Below are 22973 nucleotides of genomic sequence, written 5' to 3'. Positions count from 1 at the left end.
CGCTCCCATAATAGTATATTATCCTCATATATATGTAGTCTTCTTTTTTCCCTTTGCTGAATAACTGAGATTGTCTTGTGTTGCCTTCAAGTTTGTTGTTATTTCTTGTCAGAGATCTTCCGTTAAAGTTCTGTCTGCATTAAGCTCAACAGAGGCTCCCAAATCTTTAACTCTTTATGACGCCACTTTGTAATTCTGTATCAGACTCTTAGAAGTCTGCTTTGAGTTTCTGCAGATCATATGGTCTTGCGATTATTGCTCTTCCCTTTTGGACCTTGAAAAAACATCTTCTTGTTCCTCCATCTTTTTCTCCTGGTATTGTCCTCTACTTTGATGTTTCTGTTGACAAGGATTCTATGCTTCAAACATTTAACTGTGGTTTTCAAACACAATTTACTATTGATAAAGATGCTAGACTCGGTCAGAGCAAGCTACACTTTACCTACCCTTATTTACCTTCATAAAAAGACCAATGCTACCTTTCAGGTTCAGCTTTCCCTTTAACTGTGCTTCCTCTTAATCTTTGATTGCAGTCCACAGATTGTTTGAACTTTGAATTTAGAATGGATCCAGATTGTCTTTTGATATGACATATAAAGGTCTAGGAGAGCTCAGAGTCTGAGGCATGACCGGATTTGGTTCTCTGTATTCTGGAACTCATCACCATTTCTGAACTCGTTGATGTCCTCCGTATTCTTTGAGTCATCTTTTGATGGCTTTCTGAACTCATTTTCATGCTAATACTACGATAAGGGGTTGTTACCTGTGGAGGTCTGGCAGACCGTCCTCTTGGTGTTCCTGTGTAACCAAAATCAGAAGATGTTAGTGCATAGGTGCATTCACCAAGTTCCTATTTGATTAGTTGTGGACTTGAGTCTTGGTTCTTCTATTTTAGGCATTAACATCTTTGATGGAAGTTATTATGATTGTTTCTTAGAGAAAATAGTATACTTATAAAGGCATACCTGGTACTCTGTTGGCTTTCACATCTGAAGATCTCTTCAACAAGGGAAGTTTCTTGTTCGTACTATCAGGTGAACACTTCCTTTCGGGTATTGCTGGGAATGGATCATCTGGTGGGGTCACAATTCCATCCCCACATATCGAAGCGTCACTTCCTGATTCTGAAGTATCTTTCAGGCCTGAGTTTCTGACTTTCTCCGCTATCCTATAAACAAACATCTGAAATGGGATTTGCCATAATGGTAATTGATCAGAGCTCCCCCAAGAAGGGAACTTTTTCAGAACCCCCGACTCGATGTCACAGTAATCTACCATATGCACTGGTTGGTCTAGCTGGCTGTCATAGTCAGGATTCATGGCAAGGAACCTTTTAACATAGCGAAGAATCCTACAGATGGATGAGAAGCTTGGCCTTTGATTTGGATCCGCATGCCAACATCTCTTTGTGAGGTTGGTGGCATATCTCAGAGAATAGAAGGGGAACAATGGCCTCTCACCTGCCCTAATATTTCGGCTCATTTTGTCCCCTTGAAGATGACTATCCTCAAAAGGCACTTTACCTGTAAGAAGCTCAAAGCAAACCATCGCAAAGCTATACACATCGGACTTTTCTGTATGCTTTTTCTCACTACTTTCACTATGTTCTTGCTCTTCCAGAACTTCTGGAGAATACCATATAACAGGTGGGCTTCCATTCTGATTTGTAGGGTTTTTCTGGGTGGAGTTTTTAACAGAAGTTAGGCCGAAACCTGAAACCTTTGCCAGCAAGTAACCTTCTGTGGACACTCCTCTTGCTTTGACCAGTATGTTACAAGGATTCAATTCTCCATGGTAGATTTTCTTGGAGTGGAGGTATTCCATTCCTCTTGCAATTTGAAGCATCAAATCAATAGCAACAGGAAGAGTAAATGGAATTCGCTTCCTCGGGCCACAGATCTCTTTGATGTAGCTGCCTAGGTCTCTACTCATCAGCTCCATAATGAGGAAACACTCTTTCTTTTCCTCATCTGTAAACCCGCAAAGGCAGTGAACAACGTTCGGGTGGGAAAGCGATAACAATGAAGAGATCTCTGGCAGCAAGGGTTCAATTTCCCCATAGAACTGCCTTGAGGCAAAGCTTTCACCTAACCATAAGATCTCTTTGTACTGACTTCCACTGCCTAGTCTTCGCCTCACTTGGTATTCCTTAGATCCCACCAGGATTGAGCTAGGCAAGAGCTTCCCATTCCAAGGCTCTGGCCCTTCTAAGCTTTTAAGAAGGAGATCTGTGAGGCGTCGATCATACTTTGTTGAACCTGAGATCAGTTTTTTTTCTCTGATTTGATTCAGAAGAGTCCATCTATCTTCCTTCCATACTGTGTCAAATCTATTGCAGAAATCTTGAGTAATCAGGTACTGCTTCCCAAATCTCCATTGGAAAAGCTTCCAATCTCTATATGCTTCTTTGTACTTTTCCGCATACACAATTTTCCTCCTTTGCATCTCACTCAGATCCGACCCCGACACTTCTCCTGAAATTTCAATCGCTTCAATGACAATTGGGATGCAGGAAAGCAAGTTGTGGATGTGAAGCTCAACGCAGTCGGTGTTCTGATAGAGCGAGATGGCTTTCGCCCACCATTCCTTGTTGTCCAAGCAGTGTCTAATGTAGAACTCTCCTTCTTTGAAGATCCTGTGCAGCTCCTTTAATGGTTTCTCAAGAACCCTCCATTTAGTGTGCTTCTCTTCAAATCTCAGGTTGTGTTTCATCTCCTCGGCTATTAAGTCATACGCTGAGCCAAAGATGTCGAGCAGCAAAAGGCACTGCCGCTGATTGATGCGGATATTGTCTCGGAACACCATCAAGGACTTAATACTTCCTAAAGCCTCCCCAAGCCTTCGGAAAGGCTCCATTTTCAGGGCTCAAATTGAATGATCTGAAAATGGGATGCCGAAAGTGAATTGTAACTACCATAAGAAGTCTTGCAGCAGAATAAATTACTGCAGGAAAACAAAGAATGAAACAAAGCAATGACAAAAAAAGGCGCTATATGACCCAAAAAAGGAGCTTCTTTGGGAACAGAAATGTGAATAAAGACCTCCCAGGAGGAGGAAAAGTTGAGATCTCTCGAACTCTTTGCAATCCGGCGGTGAAAACAAAGAATCGGATATACAAAGATCTCGACTCTCTGAGCAACCAAGCAAGGTATGCACTAATACAGTTTTCGAGCCAAATTAATCCAGCAAGTTTAGAGTACCTAGCAATCCAGGTATCACTCAAAAGGGGGGGAAAATAGCACTTTGGAGCAGAAAACTAGAACCAGCAGATCACCAGTAAGAAAACGATCCGATTTTCGGTTAAAATTTTATTTTTTTTCTTGGTGGTGATGTTAGTTTTTGGTTAGAAAATTTTGAGATGTTGGGAATGCATGACTCAAAACTAGGGAAGCCAACATGTGTTGGTTGATGACACTCTACTTTGTATGTGTGGGTGGTTCTCCGTACAAGTGTTCCCGCCAGCTTCGATGTCTCTCCCTTCTCAATTTAGAGAGGACTGGGCCAACCGTTTTAACAGAATTTTGATGCTGGTTTCGCGCCTTTTTTTGAACAATGCTACGTCGTTTTGGTGATTCATTGCCCATGAATAAATTTCTCCATTTCGGCGACTAAAATAAAATTTAAAAAAGAAAAATAAAACACAAATATTCTATGAACCTTTTCAGCCCAATATCATTTGGTCTAATGATCGATATTAGTTTTTTTTTTTTTTTGTGTAAGTGAGAGGTACTAAATTCTAATTCGACTTACGGATTAATTGTTGTGTATTCTTAATTGTTATGTAATAAAAAAAATAACATTTTCAAAAACTTTTATGATTTACTTGTCTTTAATCGATGAAAGTTCCATTTGACTAAATTTTTATTTGCCCATAATTACTTGAATAGTGACATAATTCTTTTTTATGTAAATGGGAGGGCTTGTCCCATAGTCATCTATCACTTGTTTGTATAATCCAACATTCAATACAAATCATTTTTTGACCAAAAAAAAAAAATACAAATCATTGAAATTCTTTTTTAATGGGATGAATTGTATTACCAAAATATTACATATACCAAAGGCTACATTCATAAACATTTTTATCAATGATCCCTTTTTTTTTTTTTTTTTTTACGGTCTTTGACCAAAGCACCAAAATAAGCCAAAATTATCTCACTTACCTCAGCAACAAACATTAACCCAATTTAAAATAAAATGACTATTCTGCCCTCAACAATTACATCATTAATCTACTCTCTCTTCTCTCTCTCTCCAGCTGACGCAGACACGCAGCTCTCTTTCTCTCTCCCCCCACTTTGCCGGAGAAAGTTTTCCGGCGACATGGCCTGTAATTCTCGAATTCTTGGGCAGATGCTTCATTATCGCCACCTCACGCCGCACGTCCTCCACATCCGGCCTCGCTGGTGTCGAAGCCTTCCTTCCTCCTTTGGTGCTGGTTTTAGGTCTAGCTCATCGGCGTCGAGTGCAGGAGCTTCTCAGAGGATTCCGGTACGGGTCATGTGGCTTCAAGAGTTTGTCTCCTTGGGTCGCTGGCGTTGTTGGGGAGTACACGTCGATCTCTGTCAAGATCGACGGCCACGAGAAGAGCAGGTTGAGGCGGAACCGGAGGCGCGGCCTGGCGGGTAAGGTGGGTCTGGTTGCAATGAACGGGGGCCAGAGAGGGAGGGTTGCCAAGGAGAGGGAAGTCGAAGTGAAATTAAAGTTTTTTTTCTTTTTTTTTCTTTTCTGAGAAGTAGAAAGTGACATTGGAGTTGGAGATTGAGAATGATGATGTGGGAAATATTGCAGTCAGACAAGAGTTGGTCGGCAAGAGTTGCGCCAATGATGATTGTAGCTAGTCTCTTTTGATTGGGCACGGGATTTATTCTGATATTGTAGTCAGAATCATATTGTAGCTACGATATCGCCAATATTTGGTTTATCTCTTTTTTTTTTCTGATTTATTCCTTATCAAAAGAGACTAGCTACACCTTTCAAAAAAAAAAAAAAAAAAGAGACTAGCTACAATCAGTTTCCCTTTAAGGCCCAGAAGGAAAGAAAAAAGAAAAAAGTTTTATTGGAGGGCAATAGACATCTATTGGGGGGGGGGGGGGGGGGAGGGGGCAATAAATGTTTTGAATTGATGTAATCTCCTCGTTTTTTTTCCTTAATCAAAGTTTTATTTGTCTAAGTTTAGGGAGATTAGTTCTCATTCCGACAATCAAAATGTCTATTGGGGGACAATAAAGGTCTATTGGAGGGTAATAAAAGTTTATTGGGGGGGACAATAAACATTTCCGGCTCCATATGAAATCTCCGACAACCTCTTTGGGAACTTCCAGCGAGGTTTCATAAACCTTTATTGCCCTCCAATAAAGGTTTATTGGGAGGCAATAAATTTTTTCAGCGACCTATGAGATCTCTGACGACCTTTTTGGAGACCTCCGGCGAGGTTTTTAGAGAAGTCCCGTGGGTGGCGGCCGGTGACTGGATTCACACGACCTGCATCCTCCACCACTGGACACTAAGTCCACTTTGGCTCGTCCGACGACGTCGCCACGAATGCGTGTCGTCGGACAGGGCATGAACCTCGACGGGAACGGACCAAAAAGCGTCTAGGTCAGAGAGACTTTGTTTTACAAATATCAATGATTCTTAAAAGATGCTAGATTAGTCAAGTTCACTGAACACATGCAAGATGCGAAGTTCAAATTGTATTACCCATGATTTGAAACCCGTAGATTAATGTTGCGCTAGCCTTGTGGTGACTGGACTTAGGGCGAGTCTCATCCAGCTAGACCGCTAATCTTGCCAGCCTCCACCTACCGCCAATGAATGGTGTGAGGGTCAAGCTAAGCCACCATCTGTGGCCTCTATTTCTTGCTTCTAGCATCTTCTACTTCCTGATCGAATGGCTCATTATGAGCAATATGCTGATACTTGATTGTGGGAATGGGCTAATTAATAATACATACATTGTACAGCGTTTACATCTATGTATTGAAAGCTCTCTTACTCAATTGATGGTCAGATCTCTAGCCAGGTCTCATACTTCACAGTGATATTGTGTGGACAGTGTCTAATGAAAACGCCAAGTTAATGGTTGCATTTAGCTAGTATACTGGTGATGAGTGATAGCCATCAACTTCGATAAGACTTTGGATATTGAATTTGGTGTTATCAACGAGGGAGTTTCTTCTTTTGATGTCGAATTCTTCCATTTGTCCATAAGTAATAGAAGCAAATGAGGTCATACATTGGAATCATTTGTCTTATTTTGTTTTTATTAAGTTTAAGTAAATAAACATTTCATATTTGTAAGAACGAGAATGATTAGACCCCATGTAAAATTTGATTTTAATTTTTTAGGAATCAATTTTCCTCACCCCGCGGCTATTTCGATACCAATTCTTGACTTTTAAGTCGTCCTCTCAATCTTTTGGTTCTTCACTCCTCTTATCGAACGTTCCTACTGATTTTCTTTCATTGGATGTGGTCATTTGATTTGGTACACAATGATGGATCTGGAGGGCCTACCTCAAGGAGAAAATGAGAGAAACGTTGTTGGGGAGAGGAATTATTTAGGTTTGTTTGGTAGAAGAAGTGAGAAATCATAATACCACCATTAATATCTTTGGGCGGTTCAGTTGGGAAAGTTATTATACCACAAAACAATTACTTTATCAAAGTGTCAAAAGCTAGCTTGCTGTCCAAGATTTGTAGAATGCCTAGCTCAATTCGGGAACTTTGTTTTCTCAATAAATCTGATATTTTTACAACCTGGACAAAGCTCAGCACACGGTATTTAATTCCTTCCTAGCCTCTGGTGCAGGCTTCCACAACCTCTATAAATACCTCCCCCCATTTCATATAACCAGAGAGAGAGAGAGAGAGAGAGAGAGAGAGAGAGAGGCAGGAGAAAACTATGAGAGGAGGCGGCATGGAATCGGTGTCGACGTCTAGGCATCAACAGAATGGTCATCACAGCGAGCGATGTGGGTATTTTCAGATGCCTCTGCACTATCCAAGGTACACCAAATCGGACTACGAGACCATGCCGGAGTGGAGGCTCGACTGTTTGCTTAAAGAGTATGGGCTGCCGATCTCCGGAGACGTTGAGCAGAAGAGGAAGTTTGCCATGGGAGCCTTCTTGTGGTCGTACTAGACTTATTTCTTAATCGTTCGTTCTTTCTAGCCATGAGAGATATATGATGCTAATTATATATGCTAGTTTATATGTTGTATTCATGGTTCTTGATGCTTGGTTTTGTGATCTATATATGTTTGCTGGAGTATGAATGTATAAAACTGTTCTGATTTTGTAACATCATCTTGTTTATTTCTGCAAAATTAACAAAGAAATAGAATTGCGAAGAAAAAAAGGCTCCATGAAAAGAGGTATAAGAATGAGATAATTTTAACGATCGAGCATACCTGTGTATTAAATCAGGGAGCGCGTTGATTAACTCAAATTCTTTTTCAATAATTGATTTGCTTTCTAAATTATAATGACATAACCAATGCATGTACTATCAAGGCGTCAATTTTGATGATTCATCTAATTTTCAAGTGGCAAGTAGCAGTTGCAGCACCTGATGACTCGCAATCAAGGACAAATTGGTGAGATCAATCCTTTTGTTTTCTTTTGAAGGGTGGCTTCGAAACTATCTATATTATTCAATCACTTTTGAGTAGCACGGGGAGGACTTGCCGACATGGTGGCAAAGACCCACTCAGAATAATGGGCATATCATTTTAAAGACTTATAACGAACCAATGCGGCTCCTCCACCTGAAACGCCAACGCCCAACATCCTGCGCAACCAAGTGAGTAGCAATATTTGCTTCATGCGGACATTAGAAGATGGGAAGAAGCTGTAAAAGATTCATAAGAGAAGAAGGTTGGAAAGCAAACTACGTACTAAAAATGACGCATCTGAGACCAAGTTATACTTACAAAGTGAGTTATGTACGTGCTTGTCATGTACCACTTTTTGTCATTAATTTTTGAAAGAAATTGACACTTGGTACATAAATTTTGAAAGAAAAATATTGAAAAAGTAAACAAGCACACATAAAGTAGTTGGCGGGTAAGATGACACAAAGGCGGCCCTCAGCATGTTCAAGTGGTGTGGTCTCATAAGGCCTCCAGTTTTGGAAGCCTCTGAGTTCCGAAGATATATATGTGTATTACCGTAACTAATATATTTGTTTGCACAAGTATCCAGAAGTGCTTATGTACTGCGTTTGGTAAAGACCTCCGCGACTTTTCTTCCTTGTTCCCTGTTCCAAGTGTGGTCATATGATTTATCATCAATAGATTAGTCAATTACTTACAGTTATGTACTCTAATTTCTCAATCGCGAGTTCATTAAAACTTTGTTTTAAAAGGACTCGTTGGAACAGAATTTTAAACTAAGAAATGAGTAACGCTCGTTCTTACTAAGTTGCAAGCATCCCTTGGACCATATCAATAATTTGTGCAAGGTTAACAAAACGCCTCACAAGTTAGTGATGGCGCACTTACTCTTTGTTGAGCCACAAAATGAGCTGCCACATGTTGCTCATTCTAGGATCATATCGATGTGTTACACATCAAATTGCATGTTTGAAGTAACCTTTTAAGGGATCCGGCTCCTCTAAATTTAGGAACCGTGAAGTTACATGAAATTAGTAAAATCTAAGCCATTTAACTGATCAATTAAGTGAACCCAAATTGTCCATGTCAGCCAAATTAACCTAGGTATCTTTATTTTTGTAATTGCCGTCAAACCTCCTTCCAAAAAAAAAAATTGCCGTCAATCTCTTTGTTTCATGATCGATCTCCTCTATCTCTCATTGTTGTTCAACATTCTCTGTAGGGATATATCTCCTGCTATTAAATGAATTGCTTCCTCTTCTTATTTCTCAGGTAGTCAATTTGAATATCAGGATACAAAGACCAGATATAGAGAGCTATAATTTGAATGATTTGGCTAATGTTGATGGTAATCACAAAAACTCGATATGATCAATCGATTCAATAGGAAAGGATTCATCAGCTTTGATAAATCAATATATATATAAATTACTCATGAGCTATTCTCTTTTAATGGCACAGGATGCCAACTTTCCAAAGCTTTTAAATTTCTTATTTTAATTGTTAAGGTTTGGTATCTTAATTTTAATGGAGATTGAGCTGCTCTTTCTTTTACTTCTTTTTGGAAAACGAATGCGAAAATCATTCAATAACAGTTCCTGGAATCTATGTTGAGAAAGTAACTTGAGGATTGAACGGCAAATGCTACCATCAGTTATGCCTTGTTGATTGTGCCAAAAAAAAAGAAAAAAGAAGAAGCTCTTGATGGCATGTTTTATCTTGAACCATTAGATAAATTTAAATGGCTTGGATTTTATTAAATTCATGTAACTTCATGGCTCCTAACTTTAGAGGAGTCGGATCCCCTTTTAAGTTTCTCAGTTAGATGCTCGCCCAAGTCTAACTTTGTTTTTTTTTTTTCCTTCTCCAAAAAAAGAAGAAGACAAGACCAAGTTTTCTTCGTCATCTTGCAAGCTCTGAATAATATAACTTGAGCATCTGACTGAAGAAAATAATAGAAAGAAATATAGCCCTAGAACTAAATGCTGCCCCCATGAGAGACTCCAGAATCTCTACACGTCTAGGAGTGGCAATCCCGCACAAGGGACCAAATTTGACCACCTGAATCGAATTTCCCTAATGTGCACATTGATCTCGACCAAACCTTCACAATAAGCCAACAGACCATTTTGGTTGGGACTTTGAGACAAGCAAATTAGCCTTGAGAAACCCTCACATAATGACACAGCCTGCTCATAAACGTACATAGTGCAGGACTTGGAAAAAGCCTGCCATGCACGAGATCATATTCCTACCCATCCAATTATCCAATTCTTCGAAGCAAGTTCCATTTGATAAGCTCGAATCCTCAATATGATAAACATTCAAATGCAAATTCTAGTAGTCCACCCAAAGACAAAACACTCGTACTAATACTAGAAAGTAAACTTTATAAGAAACTTAAAAATTAACAAAATAAACAGTTTATATATAGTATAGTCTAATGTTTTTTTTTTACTTTGTCAAGGGGAACCCAAAAGCTTACTAGGTCTAAGATAAACTCATTCGGCGCATGTGAAATGCTCCAACTGTGCATTGCAGCACAGTGCCTGGCTACTTTTAATAGCTTCAGGGTTCGAACCTAGGTTGAGGAGCACACCCAACTAGGCAAGAACCACTAGGCCACTTGCAATGGTTATATAGTCTAATGTTAAGATTAACTAAAAATTATTTGGCTAATTTTGGTGAATTAATGGGTTCGGAGGTCTCCAGAAGGTCAAAATTTGCTCTATATCTAGGGTGTTTTTGATCCTCTGTCTGTCTTTTAATGAGAAATTACCGTTTACCTTTCATTCTTCCTATTTGAAATTGGTAATTAAGTTAGTTTCGCAATAACAATAAACTATATATTTTACAACCTGGACAAAGCTCAGCACACTATTCTTCCTCTACTACCTGGCCTTCAAAATCCCTATAAGTAGCTCACCTCCACAAACCAAATTTTATTACTTTTAGAGTTAACCCTAATAAGAAGCAGACCTAGAGAGAACCAAAGCCTAGCTAAGACCACCGCCAAAGATATGAGTGGAATGGGATCGATGTCGTCTTGTTCACAAGAACCAAATGGACAGCACAAGAGAGAGCGATGCGAGTATTTTCAGATGCCCCTGCACTATCCAAGGTACAAGAAATCCGACTATGAGACCATGCCGGAGTGGAAGCTTGACTGTTTGCTTAGATCTTATGGGCTACCGATCACTGGAGATGTTGAAGAGAGGAGGAAGTCAGCCATGGGAAACTTTCTGTGGTATAACTAGGCTTTGTTTATCGCGTGTACCTTCTTCTAGTATTCACTGGAGATCTTAAAGAGAAGAGGAAGTCAGCCGTGGGAAATTTCTTTGGCCTAACTAGCTAGGCCTCGTTTAAATCGTGTTCTATGAAACGATCCTGTTTATTATGCTGGTTTAGTCGTTTTTACTTGGCATGCATGCATGGTCTAGTTAGTGAATCAATGTGCATATATGGGTTTTATGATGATCTTGTATTATTATGTTTGGTGATGTACAAAACTCATTTCTTCTTCTTCCTGGCTTCAATTTGGTGCTAATTTTTATGTTTTTAAAAAAGAATTCTGTCTTGATATAAGCAAAACTGATGACAGAAATATTGAAAGAGAAAAGAAAGAATATTTAATAGTGAACAAAATCAAGGTATGATGATACTTTTGAAATGAAATGGGTATCTTGGTGTGTATCTCTACAATATAAGTTTTATAGTATATGTAACCGGAAATTCCAGGAGAAGAAAAACTTTGCAAGGAAACCAGAAAACACAAAGTGTCTTAAAAATCACTTCTTGCAAGATGCAACAAAAGGAAAACCGATATCTGTGGGACTTTCCCTCTTCCTATTTTCTTTTCATTTTTGAGAATTCCCTGTTCCTTTGTTCTTGCATAAAGCTTTGTGTTCATTATGGTTAATTATTGGTAAGTTTGCATAATTAAATTTGACAACCTGTAGAAAGCTCAGCACAGTCTTCCTAAGTCAAGGCTTTCTTAAAAATATATTCCTTTATAGCTTTTGCTTGCAATTTCACTAATTCCTAATTGAAATTGGTTTCTTTTCTGATTCCTATTGTATTAAAATTGACAACCTGGACAAAGCTCAGCAGTCTATTCCATCCTTTATACGACCATCACAAACCTTATAATACCTCCTCAAAACACATTTCATCACTCCAAGTGAACCCTAATAAGAAGTAGAGAGAGAGAACCAAATCCTTTGAATCAACGATCAAAGATATGTGTGGATCGGAGGCAGCATGGAATCGATATCCATGGCCTCCATGACACAAGAAGTGAATGGACAACCCACGATAGAGCGACGTGAGTATTTCCAGATGCCTCTGCACTATCCTAGGTACAAAAAATGGGACTATGAGACCATGCCGGCCGGAGTGGAAGCTAGATTGTTTGCTTAATTCGTATGGGCTACCAACCATTGGAGATGTTGAAGGAGCTAGGAAGTCTGCCATCGGACACTTCTTGTGGTCTAAGTAGGCCTTGTGGATATTGTTCTGCAAGTATGAGAAGTTTGGTAGCATTTACCTCTAGCTTATAGTTAACTAGTCTTGTTCATGAGGTATAGTTAGTTAATCAATGTGTATCAGTTCTAATATATAATATAATTGTTATGTTTGGTGATGTATTAAAATTGTTTCTTCTAGATCTTGGCTTCGATTTAAAAAAAAAAAAAAGGTTCATTGAATTAGCAATTGAAATCACTCAAGAGGCCATCCCAATGAGGAGCATACAAAGGCCAAAAACAGCTTGGCCCTAGAACAAACCAGAAGATGTACTACACCAACCAGTTGTCCTTGTAAAATAAAACTAGCAAAAACTAAAGGCAAATCCCCCGAAATGCAAATCCCCAGCCTCCTCAAGATAATTACCAACAGTAATTATTGTCACGACCTTGAGATTTGTAGACCCACCATTAGAATTTGCAATCCGTGCATGCAAAGGATCGACATATCTAGCTAGCAATCAAAACTAGACTCGTTGTGGTACTCACAGAATGATTATATTGAAACTTCTTGTAGACTTGGAAATGTCTTGGCTTCGATTTGTTGATGGTAAGTTTTAAGACCTCTGCTTTGTTAATAGTTGTGTGACCAATTAACTTTTTCTTTTGACTTGTAAACATTCTTAATACCAAGTCTCCCGTTAAAAAAAATATAAAAAAAATTTGAAAAAGAAGAAAGAAAACCTTAGCTCAGGTTATGTGGGGGATATGGTTTGTCCTTTGTGTGGAGGTGGGATTGAAAACAATGTGCATCTATTTATTCATTGTAGTTATGCACATCAAGTATGGGCAGCTGCAAATCTTCCAGTACGCACAATGCATGTCTTGGACGTGAAAGATTGGCTCTTACAGTTGGTGGGCAGTTTGAGTAAGGAACAATTTGGCAAAGTTTTAATTCTTCTCCGGGCTATATGGAAAAATCGAAACACTCAGGTATGGGAAGGGACAATGCAACACCTATGTGATGCCGTGTTAATGGCTTTGGGCTGGCTAATAGAGTTTTTAAAAGCTAATAGCTGTGAAAAGCAATCTCAGGTGCAGAGACAAGCTAGGCTGGGTGGTGCCTCAGGAGGGGTGGCTTAAATAGTTAAATGCAATTCTGATGGAGCTTTTGTTGAGCAAACTAGCAGGGGTGGAGTTGGATTAATTATCCGTGACCATGATGATCAGTTTAGAGCAGCACCAGCAAAGCCTGTGAGGCATATCACTTCACCATTCCATGCAGAATTAGTGGCCCTGTTGGAAGGTGTCAAATTAGCTGAAATGATGAATATGGAGAAGGTCATATTCGAAACAGATCGCTCCATCTTGGCAGCAGCAGTGAACCAAACTGAAAATGATCTTTCCCTGCTTAGTTTTGTTGTTGAAGATCTGAAGGATCATCTCAATAGCTCTGCTGATTTCAAGGTGGTTTATGCTCCCCGTGAAGCAAACAAAGTAGCTCATATTTTAACAAAAAAAGCTCTTTGTAATAGTGTTGACCAAACTTGGTTTGGTATTGCTTCGACAATATAAGGGATGTCATTCTAAACGAGTGTACTCGTTAATGAATTTACATTTCAAAAAAAAGAAAACCTTAGCTCAATACCTTTCCTGAAAAATAAGAAGTAACTAAAAGTTCAATATATACCTACTGGTTCTGCAACTTTCTCTATTACTAATCCAAATTGGTTACTATGTTCATGTATTTTACAACTTGGGCAAAGCTGAGCAGAGTATTCCTTTTTCAACCAGGCTTTCACAATCTACAAATACCTCGAACAAAATTTAGTCTACATTTTTAAAGAGAGTTAAATAACCCTAAATAAACAATGGAACGCTCAACCCATCTTATGAACTTCGTTTCGGAGAAACAGTTGGAAGAAGCCAAGAAAAGAAGGGGTGAACGAGTAGATGCATGATGGCACTGCCCACAGGGATAGACCCCTTTACGAGGTTCTGAAAGAAAACAAGGAGAGGAAGGATGCAGAGTTCAACGAACGTTTCAAGCACAGACCACCTAAAGCTTTGGACGATGAGGAGACTAACTTTCTTGATAGAATGCAGAGGACAAGAAAGGAATACGAACGGCGCGCGACTAGAGGATGAGGAAGCACAACAGCTTCTGAGTTTCAAGGCAGCCCTGGCAGCTAGCCAAGGCCAGCGTCGTGCATGAGCTTAAGGAAGCACCTAGTTGTCTTCCTCTAGGAGTCCAGGGACAGTTATCTGCAGCTGAAAAGAAGAATCCTACTCCTGGTTTATTGGGTATGATTATCAAAGTGAAGGAGCCACAAGCAAAGAAACCTAAAATTGAAGACGCTAACAACACAGTGAAAACTCCTCATGTTGATAGTAAAGATCATAGTTTGACAGAAGTGGTTAACTTCAAGGTTTGTTAATTTCTCCTTTGTGCTTTTCTACTTTGACAGAAGCTTTGTTCATTTTAGTCGTGTTAAACAACTATCACTAGCTATCTCAAAAAGTTGTTTAAGTTGGGTGCCTTAATCGCACTTATGGGGTTCTAACTTCAAACTGGCCCATTTCTTTTTGCAAAATCAAACACATTAAACAACAAATTCCCTTGGGATTATATGCATACATTGATCAAAATATAGCAACTTAAGGACAGAAAAAGAAAACTGATTACATCAAATACTATTTTGAGATAATCTCTAACCTAGACTAGCAAAATGGTCAGCAACATATTTGTCTCTTGAAAAACATGAGTGAGAAATATTGAAGAATGAGAAGAAAGATGATCTTGATTAGCAAAATGGTCTGCTATAATGGTCGCGACTCGCCAAGGCAACTTATAAGTATGTTTGATGATCTTGATTAGCACTACAATAGTCGCCTTCTACTTGAATATTTTGAATCCGAAGTCGATAGCCCAAAGTAATCTTGTCTTTAACCCAATAGCCTCTGCTTGAAGTACTGATGCAAAGCCAATCAGAATCGAACCAACGAAAATTGCAATTCCATTTTGATCTCTAATAACAAACCCTGTTGAAGCTTTACCCTCTGCATTTATTGCCCCGTCAAAGTGTAATGATTGGGTAAAGGAGGATGCTAGCCTATCATAGTTTTTCATTTTTTTCTTTTAAAAAAAAAAAAAAAAAAAGTTGCCTGCCCATTTCTTTGTAGAGTGATAAGCTATACCTTGTAACCATTAGATTTGAATTCAAATTAGATACTTTTTTTTTCATTGAAAAATGATGAAGAATTTATTTTAAGGACGGTGATAAGCCATAAAAGCAGTGTTAATGACGACTTGTCGCCCAAGTACTATATAAAGGAGGCTCGATATTCAGGTAATGCATCTCATTCCGATTCTTTCTACCACACTCGACTTAAGTAGTTTACTAACTTAGGCATCGAAGGGTTTTTTGTAGGTACCCCCACCTCTTCGAGTCGCAGTCAAACATCAGTCAACAAGCAAATGAAGCTTCTCAATCATTTCTGGTGAGTCAAAATTCTCTTCGGAATTTTTCGTCACCAACAACAACTTTGTTGCATCTTAAGGGGTTCTTGTAGTTGTCTCCAACAATCATTGATGGAGATCTTCCATCTGGTGGGTGGGACTGCACTAGTGCGAGGGGGCTTGAAATCGCGTTCATAGGTTGGGTCAAGTTCAGACTTAGACTTTTTTTATTTTATTTTATTTTTTTTATCATATCAACAACTAGTCTTTTGTGAGTCGAACTCACAACCTCCCATTTACAAAGAGGAGACTTATGCCACTTGAGTGTAATATCCGAATGGAGTCATCCAAATTTGGAATTCTGCTCTCAAATTGGATCAACATTCTTCAATCAAAATGAAGAGAATGTCTTTTGTTCTCTCTTTTAGATTGTGGATGTGAGTTATTAAATGTAAAGGACTAGTTCCCGTATAGATCATCTTATATGATTTAACTTTAACTAGGGTAATATAATATTACGTGTCACCGCATGTGTTGTTTCTTAATCTCTGCATTACGCTTTCACGCTCGTAATTTCTTATTCCCTTTAAAAAAAAATATATATCTTAATAGTTAAAAATATTATTTTACCATTTTTTTTTTAAAAGAAAATATTATTTTACCACGACGACTTTCTTTCGGCTCCGTTGAATTACGAATTACCCAGAAAATGGGAGTTAAATTGGGTGCGAACCGGCAAATGAGTATTTCAAGTCTCAAAACTCTGAGAGTGAGTGAGTGTGAAAGAAAGAAAGAAAGAAAGAAAGAAAAACCCTAGGTGAGAGAAAGTGCGGGAAAGAAGAAAATGCCTCGGGAGATCATCACATTGCAGGTGGGACAATGCGGGAACCAGATCGGAATGGAGTTCTGGAAGCAGCTCTGCCTCGAGCACGGTATCAGCAAAGAAGGCATTCTCGAAGACTTTGCCACTCAGGTTCCCTCACCTTCTTTACTTGTCTACCTTTTGCTTAATTGCTCCTGAGCACCCGTGCTCGGCTTAGTTGAAGTGTGTGAATTGAATTGTCTTTTTGCTGCTTCGGTTGTTAAGAATGATGAAATTCATGAATCCAAAAGTTGCGCTGGAAATCGAATTTTCGATTGTTTGGGAACTTGGTTGAGTTTTTGACTGAGGCTCGATCACTGGGTAAATTTGTTTTCTGGTATCATATAGTGAAACTTCAAACTTTACTGTTAGAAGTTGCAAGTGTAATTGAGATTTTATTGTTTCTGTCTCAATAACCAAATGTTAAAAATTTCGGCTCTTGAAAATGGTTATGTAGTGTTTGAGTAATACTAGTCAGGCCTAGAGTAGCCCGAGTCAAACATAGATTAAGGATGCTTAAGATATTGATGGTCGAAATTTGTTTTGGAGTGATGGGAAGTGTTGAGCAGAAAAATGAGGAGTTGCGTATGTGAATTGTTGCCGTATGGTTCATCAGGAAGTAGTGATTATGGCAACTTTAAGAAGTGCGTCTGTTGAAATAGATGTCTGTAGTACTTATCAAACTGAAATGCTGCAGGGAGGGGACAGAAAAGATGTGTTTTTCTACCAGGCTGACGATCAGCACTACATACCACGAGCTTTGCTGATTGATTTGGAGCCCAGAGTGATTAATGGTATTCAGAACAGTGACTATCGAAACCTCTACAATCATGAGAACATCTATGTTGCAGATCATGGAGGTGGTGCAGGAAATAATTGGGCCAGTGGATATGATCAGGTTTGTTTCTTTGTTCAACTGCAGTCAGGTGTTTTGAGTCGATTACTTTAGATACATACCAGTTTCTGTCATACTAATTTTATGATGTCAAAGCTCTTTTCTTAGCTGCCATGTAAGTGGACCTGAAATTATTGTAAATTATGATTCAGGGAAAAGGTGTTGAAGAGGCCATAATGGACATGATTGATAGAGAAGCAGATGGGAGTGATAGTCTTGAAGGATTTGTTCTTTGCCATTCAATTGCTGGTGGAACAGGCTCAGGTTTTCTTTGCTTCTCTTTAGTTTTACCTTTTTCTCCCACCTTTCATGACCTAATAAATATTTGCTCAATTTACTTCCTATTTACAAGGATGGGTCATTTGATTAGATATATCATTTCATTACTGTACCTGTTTCAAACTAGATATAATTTAGGCCTGGCCTATACAAAACAACATTTTTTCAAATGAATCGTATATGGGATGTGTTACTTGCCTGAGTATCTCCAAAGCCTTCCGGACAAGATTTTGCTTTCATGACGGTGGTGTAATTTGTAGTATAGACAAATGGACTTCTTAATGACTGCTTACTTCATAGCTCTTTTGAGTGTACTCACAGATCACTATGTAAAATGCAGGAATGGGTTCCTATCTGTTGGAGACTTTGAATGATCGATACAGCAAAAAACTGGTTCAGACATACAGTGTATTTCCTAACCAGATGGAAACAAGTGATGTGGTGGTCCAGCCTTATAACTCACTTTTGACACTTAAGCGACTAACTCTGAATGCTGATTGTGTTGTCGTCCTTGATAACACTGCATTGAATAGAATCGCTGTCGAGCGCCTCCATCTCACAAATCCCACCTTTGCTCAAACAAATTCTTTGGTTTCTACTGTAATGTCTGCTAGCACAACCACTCTGAGATATCCAGGGTACATGAACAACGACTTGGTTGGTCTTCTTGCATCTTTGATTCCAACACCAAGATGCCATTTTCTAATGACAGGATATACACCCCTCACAGTCGAGCGCCAGGTAAGACTCAGTCATGCATGAATGTCTTTGATCTTATACCATCCAATTACTCATATGTATCCATGTGTGTGAGCTAGCATGTGGCGAATTAGAGGGAAAGAGGTTGAGAGAAATGTGTAATTTCATATAATTTCAAAATTTTAATGTTCATTTTGTGCTTCTAAAGAAGCAATTAGCTGTCTGATGCAAATATATTTCCTATTGGCAGGCTAATGTGATTCGTAAAACCACTGTACTTGATGTTATGAGAAGACTTCTGCAGGTAAGAAGTGTTGCTTGCCTTTCTTTTCCACAGAGCAGAATGAAGCAATTCTGACATTGGTTTCCTTTTGCAGACAAAAAATATCATGGTTTCCTCGTATGCTCGAACAAAAGAAGCCAGTCAAGCAAAGTATATATCGATATTAAACATCATTCAAGGAGAAGTAGACCCTACTCAGGTTGTAATAATAACAATAGTAATAGTTGAATTTTCATGGTAATCCTGCAGTTCTGCAAACAACCAAAATTTCTCTGTTTGGTGCAAAAATATTCATTACTCATTCATGATCATCTTTTCCAATCAAAATTTGAAATGAATTTGTTGGGAAAGGAAAGTCAATTGTAGTAGATGACTGCAAGTCTATGCAGATTCTCTGAACGTGGTAGCAAGTTTTAGAATTGTTTGTGGAAATATGAACTAGAGTTTCTTGCTTACCTTAGAATGTTAAGCATTTTGTTTCTCTTCTACTGTTTTGTAATTACTCTGGACGGTGTATTTACTGCTTGTATTCTGTAATCAGGTTCATGAAAGTTTGCAGAGGATACGTGAAAGAAAGCTTGTTAACTTTATTGAGTGGGGCCCTGCAAGCATTCAGGTTCTTTTGCGCTCTAAATATTGTGTGTATAAATGAGTTCATTTACTTCATTTGGCAATATTTGGATGTTTGATCTTGTACTTTCTGCTTGTTTGTGCAGGTTGCTTTGTCTAGGAAGTCTCCGTATGTACAAACTGCCCATAGGGTAAGGCTATAACTCTTATCTTAGATTTTCTTCCTTGTTTTTAAATTTTGTGTTGATAATCAAGTCTGGAAAGTCCTCAAATGCAAATTCTTTTGCTGTTAAAAAACTTCCATCTACCCTTCAAAGTTCAAAGTTAATTTGAGTTACAATTTTGGATTTTGGAATTTTATGTTTTTCATTTGTAGTGTCCTATGGTTTAATAAGATAGATGAGTAATTATAATGAAATATCTATCTGCTTTATCCTTTGTAGGTCAGTGGTCTTATGCTAGCCAGCCATACTAGTATTCGCCACCTTTTCAGCAAGTGTTTGAGCCAGTATTCGTTGTTAAGAAAGAAGCAAGCTTTTCTTGACAACTACCGGAAGTTCCCTATGTTTGCTGTAAGTTGTTGCCTGCACAACTGTCAGTATTATTTCATACTCGATTGATCAATTTCTTGATGGTGCAACTATGATTCTTATATGTTCATTTTTGTTTCTAACTTGTAACTGTGGAATGCTTGGTGAGAAGTTTTTGACTTAAATATTAGAAATTAATTTGCTTCAGTAGATATGCCATATGTATATCTCATACAATTAGTACAGTTGAACTTTGTCGCATTATGATTGTTTTTAACTTTTAACAGTACAATGCTTGATGAAAAGTTGACTCAATGGGTAGAAATTAATCTATTTCAGTAGATATGCCATATTTATATTCCATTCCATATAGTTGGTGCAGTTAATCTTGATGAGTTGATGATTGAAGAGAAAAACATTTTCATGAGTGGCAATTTATGAAATGCATGTGGGGCTCCTCATAACAATATGCCATAATGTGACAGGAGAATGACCTTTCGGAATTTGATGAATCAAGAGAAATACTTGAGAGTTTGGTTGATGAATATAAGGCCTGTGAGTCCCCAGATTACATCAAATGGGGAATGGAGGTACTGCCATACTTGCCAATAATTACCTCTCTTTAGTTTTTCTTTTCTTTTCTCTGTCTTTCGGTGAATCTTTATCTTAAATTTTATTTAACCGGGTTAGTGTACTTTCCAGGATCCAGACCACGTTCTTACAGGAGAAGGCAGTGCAGCAGGAACAGTGGACCCAAAATTGGCAGTATGAACAATTTAGGTAAGCTAGATGTAAAATGTACTGCATTTCCTTCTGTAGTTGTTCTGATTATTGTGTTTTGGGATGGTTTTATATCAGATCTGCCCTATTTACACCTTTCACTTTCTGTCAAGACTCGAGACCAACTAAATGCTGAATCTTTAATGCCCTCCTTGTTTGGTGATTTGCCAGGATTGGAAAACACATATCGCTAAGTGCTGGTGCCAAAAGTACATTTGGAGGGAGCATTGTATAGTATTTATTGCAATTCTTCATTTTAAGTATTTCCTAACGGAATAATTAATGTAATATTATTTTCTGGGTGTTTCATTTTGGTTATTGATTTGGGTAAGGGTGTCCAATTTTTCAATCCCTAGAGAATACAGAATCTCACTGTATGATGATGATGATGCTACCATAGTACCACCCTCCCCATGTGATAGACCTACTCCCCATGTGGTAGACCCTGTTTGTTTTTGGTCTGTTGGGTCCATTGGAGGCTGGTATGCTTGTTTTCATCACAGCTCTTGGTGTTTGGCATGGCATGTTCAATGGTGTCATGCCCATCTTTGGTTTCATAAGTTTGTTCTTCACTGATTGTGACTGGTTATTTGTTTTTGAAATTTGAATGATGAAGATAACTTTGGCACGAGCTTTAGGGTTTCGTCTGTCCCCATTTGTAAGACATTGTTCATCTCAAATGTCAAGCTTTTTAGCTAATATGTGGACAGGAACAGTGTTGTGATCCCAAGGATGCCTACTTTCCGCCGAGTATGGCATGCGCGCGGAGTTTTTCTGTACTGTAGAGATTGGGTAAAAGAACAGAGCTATCGGTACAGAAACCCGGAATATGCCATACTCGAGTGAATGATAGGACTCTCTGGTTCATTTCGTTACGATTTCGTGAAACTGTCAAGACTTGAGACAACAATTCGCCAATGCCGGAACACAAGGGAAAATCCACAAAGCTGCATTGTTGCCAAAAACGCCAATTGCCAGCTTAAGACGAATTCAATAATCCCTAAAACCAATTGTCTACTTTAAATTCGTGCACACTTGCTAATCATATCTTGATTATCCTATACAACTGTCCCTGTACATTCCTTCGTTCTCCAATCACCCCTTGCTTCCTCAATAATACGTATCGTTGTCATTGACAATTGTCAGTGCCAGAGTCTCAAGCCATTACAAGAATTTTCCACACTCCACCCATGACAACGAAATTCCCTACTCTGCTTCACACCCTAGCAAAGATTGTTTAGAAACGTCAAATCTCAATTGTAATCAAATGAAAAATTATCGATGAGCTGAGACCTCTGCTGGTTATTTTTCGGATAATCAATAATCCGAATTTTTTGAATTTGAAAACGGAAGAGAGATTGATTGAAGAGTATCCGTTAAATAGCCGTTAATTTCGTTGTAACGGAGCGAAGGTGGGGCCCGCCTCGGATTGTAGAATCCGAGAAAGAGCGAAAAGGCTTTTGAAACACAAGTTGGGCTGTGAAGGACAGACTGTCACCCACATGGACCACGTCAGCCAAAAAAGGGCAAAAAGCAAAAAAAGAGACAAAAAAATGAAAAAAAGGGGAAAAATTAATTTCCCTATACAGGGAGGCCTGCCTTATTCCTCTCTTTCCTCTGGCTCCTTCTCACCACCAAACCAAACCAAACCCTCTCCCTTATATAACACCAAAATTCTCTCCTCTCCCACACCACATTCTCTCTCTCTCATTTTGGGTCTTCTCCATTCTCCTCTCTTCTTCACTCTTGTTCCATATTCTTTTTTTGGCTCCGAAATGGCAGCTTGCTTTGCTTTTTCCAAGGCCATTTTCCGACTTCTGGCAGTGCTGGCAGTCCTCTTCTTGGCTTCTGCCTCTGCCTCAAGGGCTCCTGCTGCTTCACCGCTAGCTGCTCCTGCTCCTGCTCCTGTTCCTGTTCCCACTAGTGATGGTAATGGAGTCTAGATCTGAAACCCCATTTTTGTTTCTAATGGCATTTTGGGTTTTGATTGGTTTTCTGTGTGGGTTGGATTTTGCAGGGACTTCAATAGATCAGGGGATTGCGTATGTGCTGATGCTCGTGGCTTTGGTGCTCACATATCTCATTCATCCTTTGGATGCATCATCCTACAACTTCTTTTGAGTTTGATTCTTTTTTTTTTTTTTTTTTTTTAGGTTTAGAAATGGGGATTTGTAGGAGAAGGGGGAAATGAAAAAAAAAAAAAATTGGTGATGGGTTTTTATTCTTTTGGTTCCTTTATTTATGAGTTGTTCGAGAATTATGGTTGTGGATATATGGTTTAGAGGAATTCATGAATGGCAGTATTTGGGGGATGAGTTTTAGTTTATGTTATTATTGTTTGTTAAATTATTCTTTGCTTTCACTTTCGTTTTTGAATTCTTTGATTCCACTTTTGGATTTCTAGTGGTGTGATGGACATGTTTCAACTGCATATGTTCTCAGTAATCAATATATGAACTCCAAATTTATGTCTTCAAAATCCAAGAATGTGAACTTCAAAGGAAAAACAGTGTGTGATGGTAAAAAGATGGA

At 38.7% G+C, this 22973-nt stretch overlaps 3 protein-coding genes and 1 pseudogene across 5 annotated transcripts; 3 read left to right on the top strand and 1 right to left on the bottom strand.

Moving 5' to 3' along the window:
- Positions 1–112: 112 nt before the first annotated feature.
- LOC133718733 (uncharacterized) lies at positions 113–3711 on the bottom strand. Of its 3 annotated transcripts, XM_062145599.1 has the most exons (4): positions 3201–3711; positions 966–2879; positions 447–798; positions 113–339 (listed from the first exon to the last, which is right to left on the bottom strand). In XM_062145599.1, the coding sequence occupies exons 2-3, from the start codon at positions 2854–2856 to the stop codon at positions 602–604; spliced, it is 2088 nt and encodes a 695-aa protein (XP_062001583.1). In that variant the 5' UTR covers positions 2857–2879; positions 3201–3711; the 3' UTR covers positions 113–339; positions 447–601. The 3 variants fall into 3 exon arrangements, with proteins under 3 accessions (XP_062001583.1, XP_062001581.1, XP_062001582.1); XM_062145597.1 differs by having other exon boundaries at positions 966–3711; XM_062145598.1 differs by having other exon boundaries at positions 457–798; positions 966–3711.
- Positions 3712–13954: 10243 nt separating this feature from the next.
- Positions 13955–14521, top strand: LOC133716755 (uncharacterized; annotated as a pseudogene).
- A 1775-nt stretch (positions 14522–16296) lies between these two features.
- On the top strand, positions 16297–20767 carry LOC133714868 (tubulin gamma-1 chain). Its single transcript, XM_062141131.1, has 12 exons — positions 16297–16516; positions 17103–17303; positions 17453–17564; positions 17920–18320; positions 18529–18582; positions 18656–18760; positions 19103–19177; positions 19278–19322; positions 19575–19703; positions 20147–20251; positions 20364–20441; positions 20613–20767. The coding sequence occupies exons 1-11, from the start codon at positions 16388–16390 to the stop codon at positions 20430–20432; spliced, it is 1425 nt and encodes a 474-aa protein (XP_061997115.1). The 5' UTR covers positions 16297–16387; the 3' UTR covers positions 20433–20441; positions 20613–20767.
- A 1331-nt stretch (positions 20768–22098) lies between these two features.
- Positions 22099–22803, top strand: LOC133715946 (arabinogalactan protein 16-like). Its single transcript, XM_062142649.1, has 2 exons — positions 22099–22370; positions 22459–22803. Exons 1-2 carry the CDS (start codon positions 22217–22219, stop codon positions 22560–22562), a joined length of 258 nt encoding a protein of 85 aa, XP_061998633.1. The 5' UTR covers positions 22099–22216; the 3' UTR covers positions 22563–22803.
- The last annotated feature ends 170 nt before the right edge of the window (positions 22804–22973 follow it).

The sequence above is a fragment of the Rosa rugosa genome, chromosome 6, assembly GCF_958449725.1.
Source record: "Rosa rugosa chromosome 6, drRosRugo1.1, whole genome shotgun sequence".
Classification (NCBI taxonomy): domain Eukaryota; kingdom Viridiplantae; phylum Streptophyta; class Magnoliopsida; order Rosales; family Rosaceae; genus Rosa; species Rosa rugosa.
This window is presented reverse-complemented; position numbering and strand designations above follow the sequence as displayed.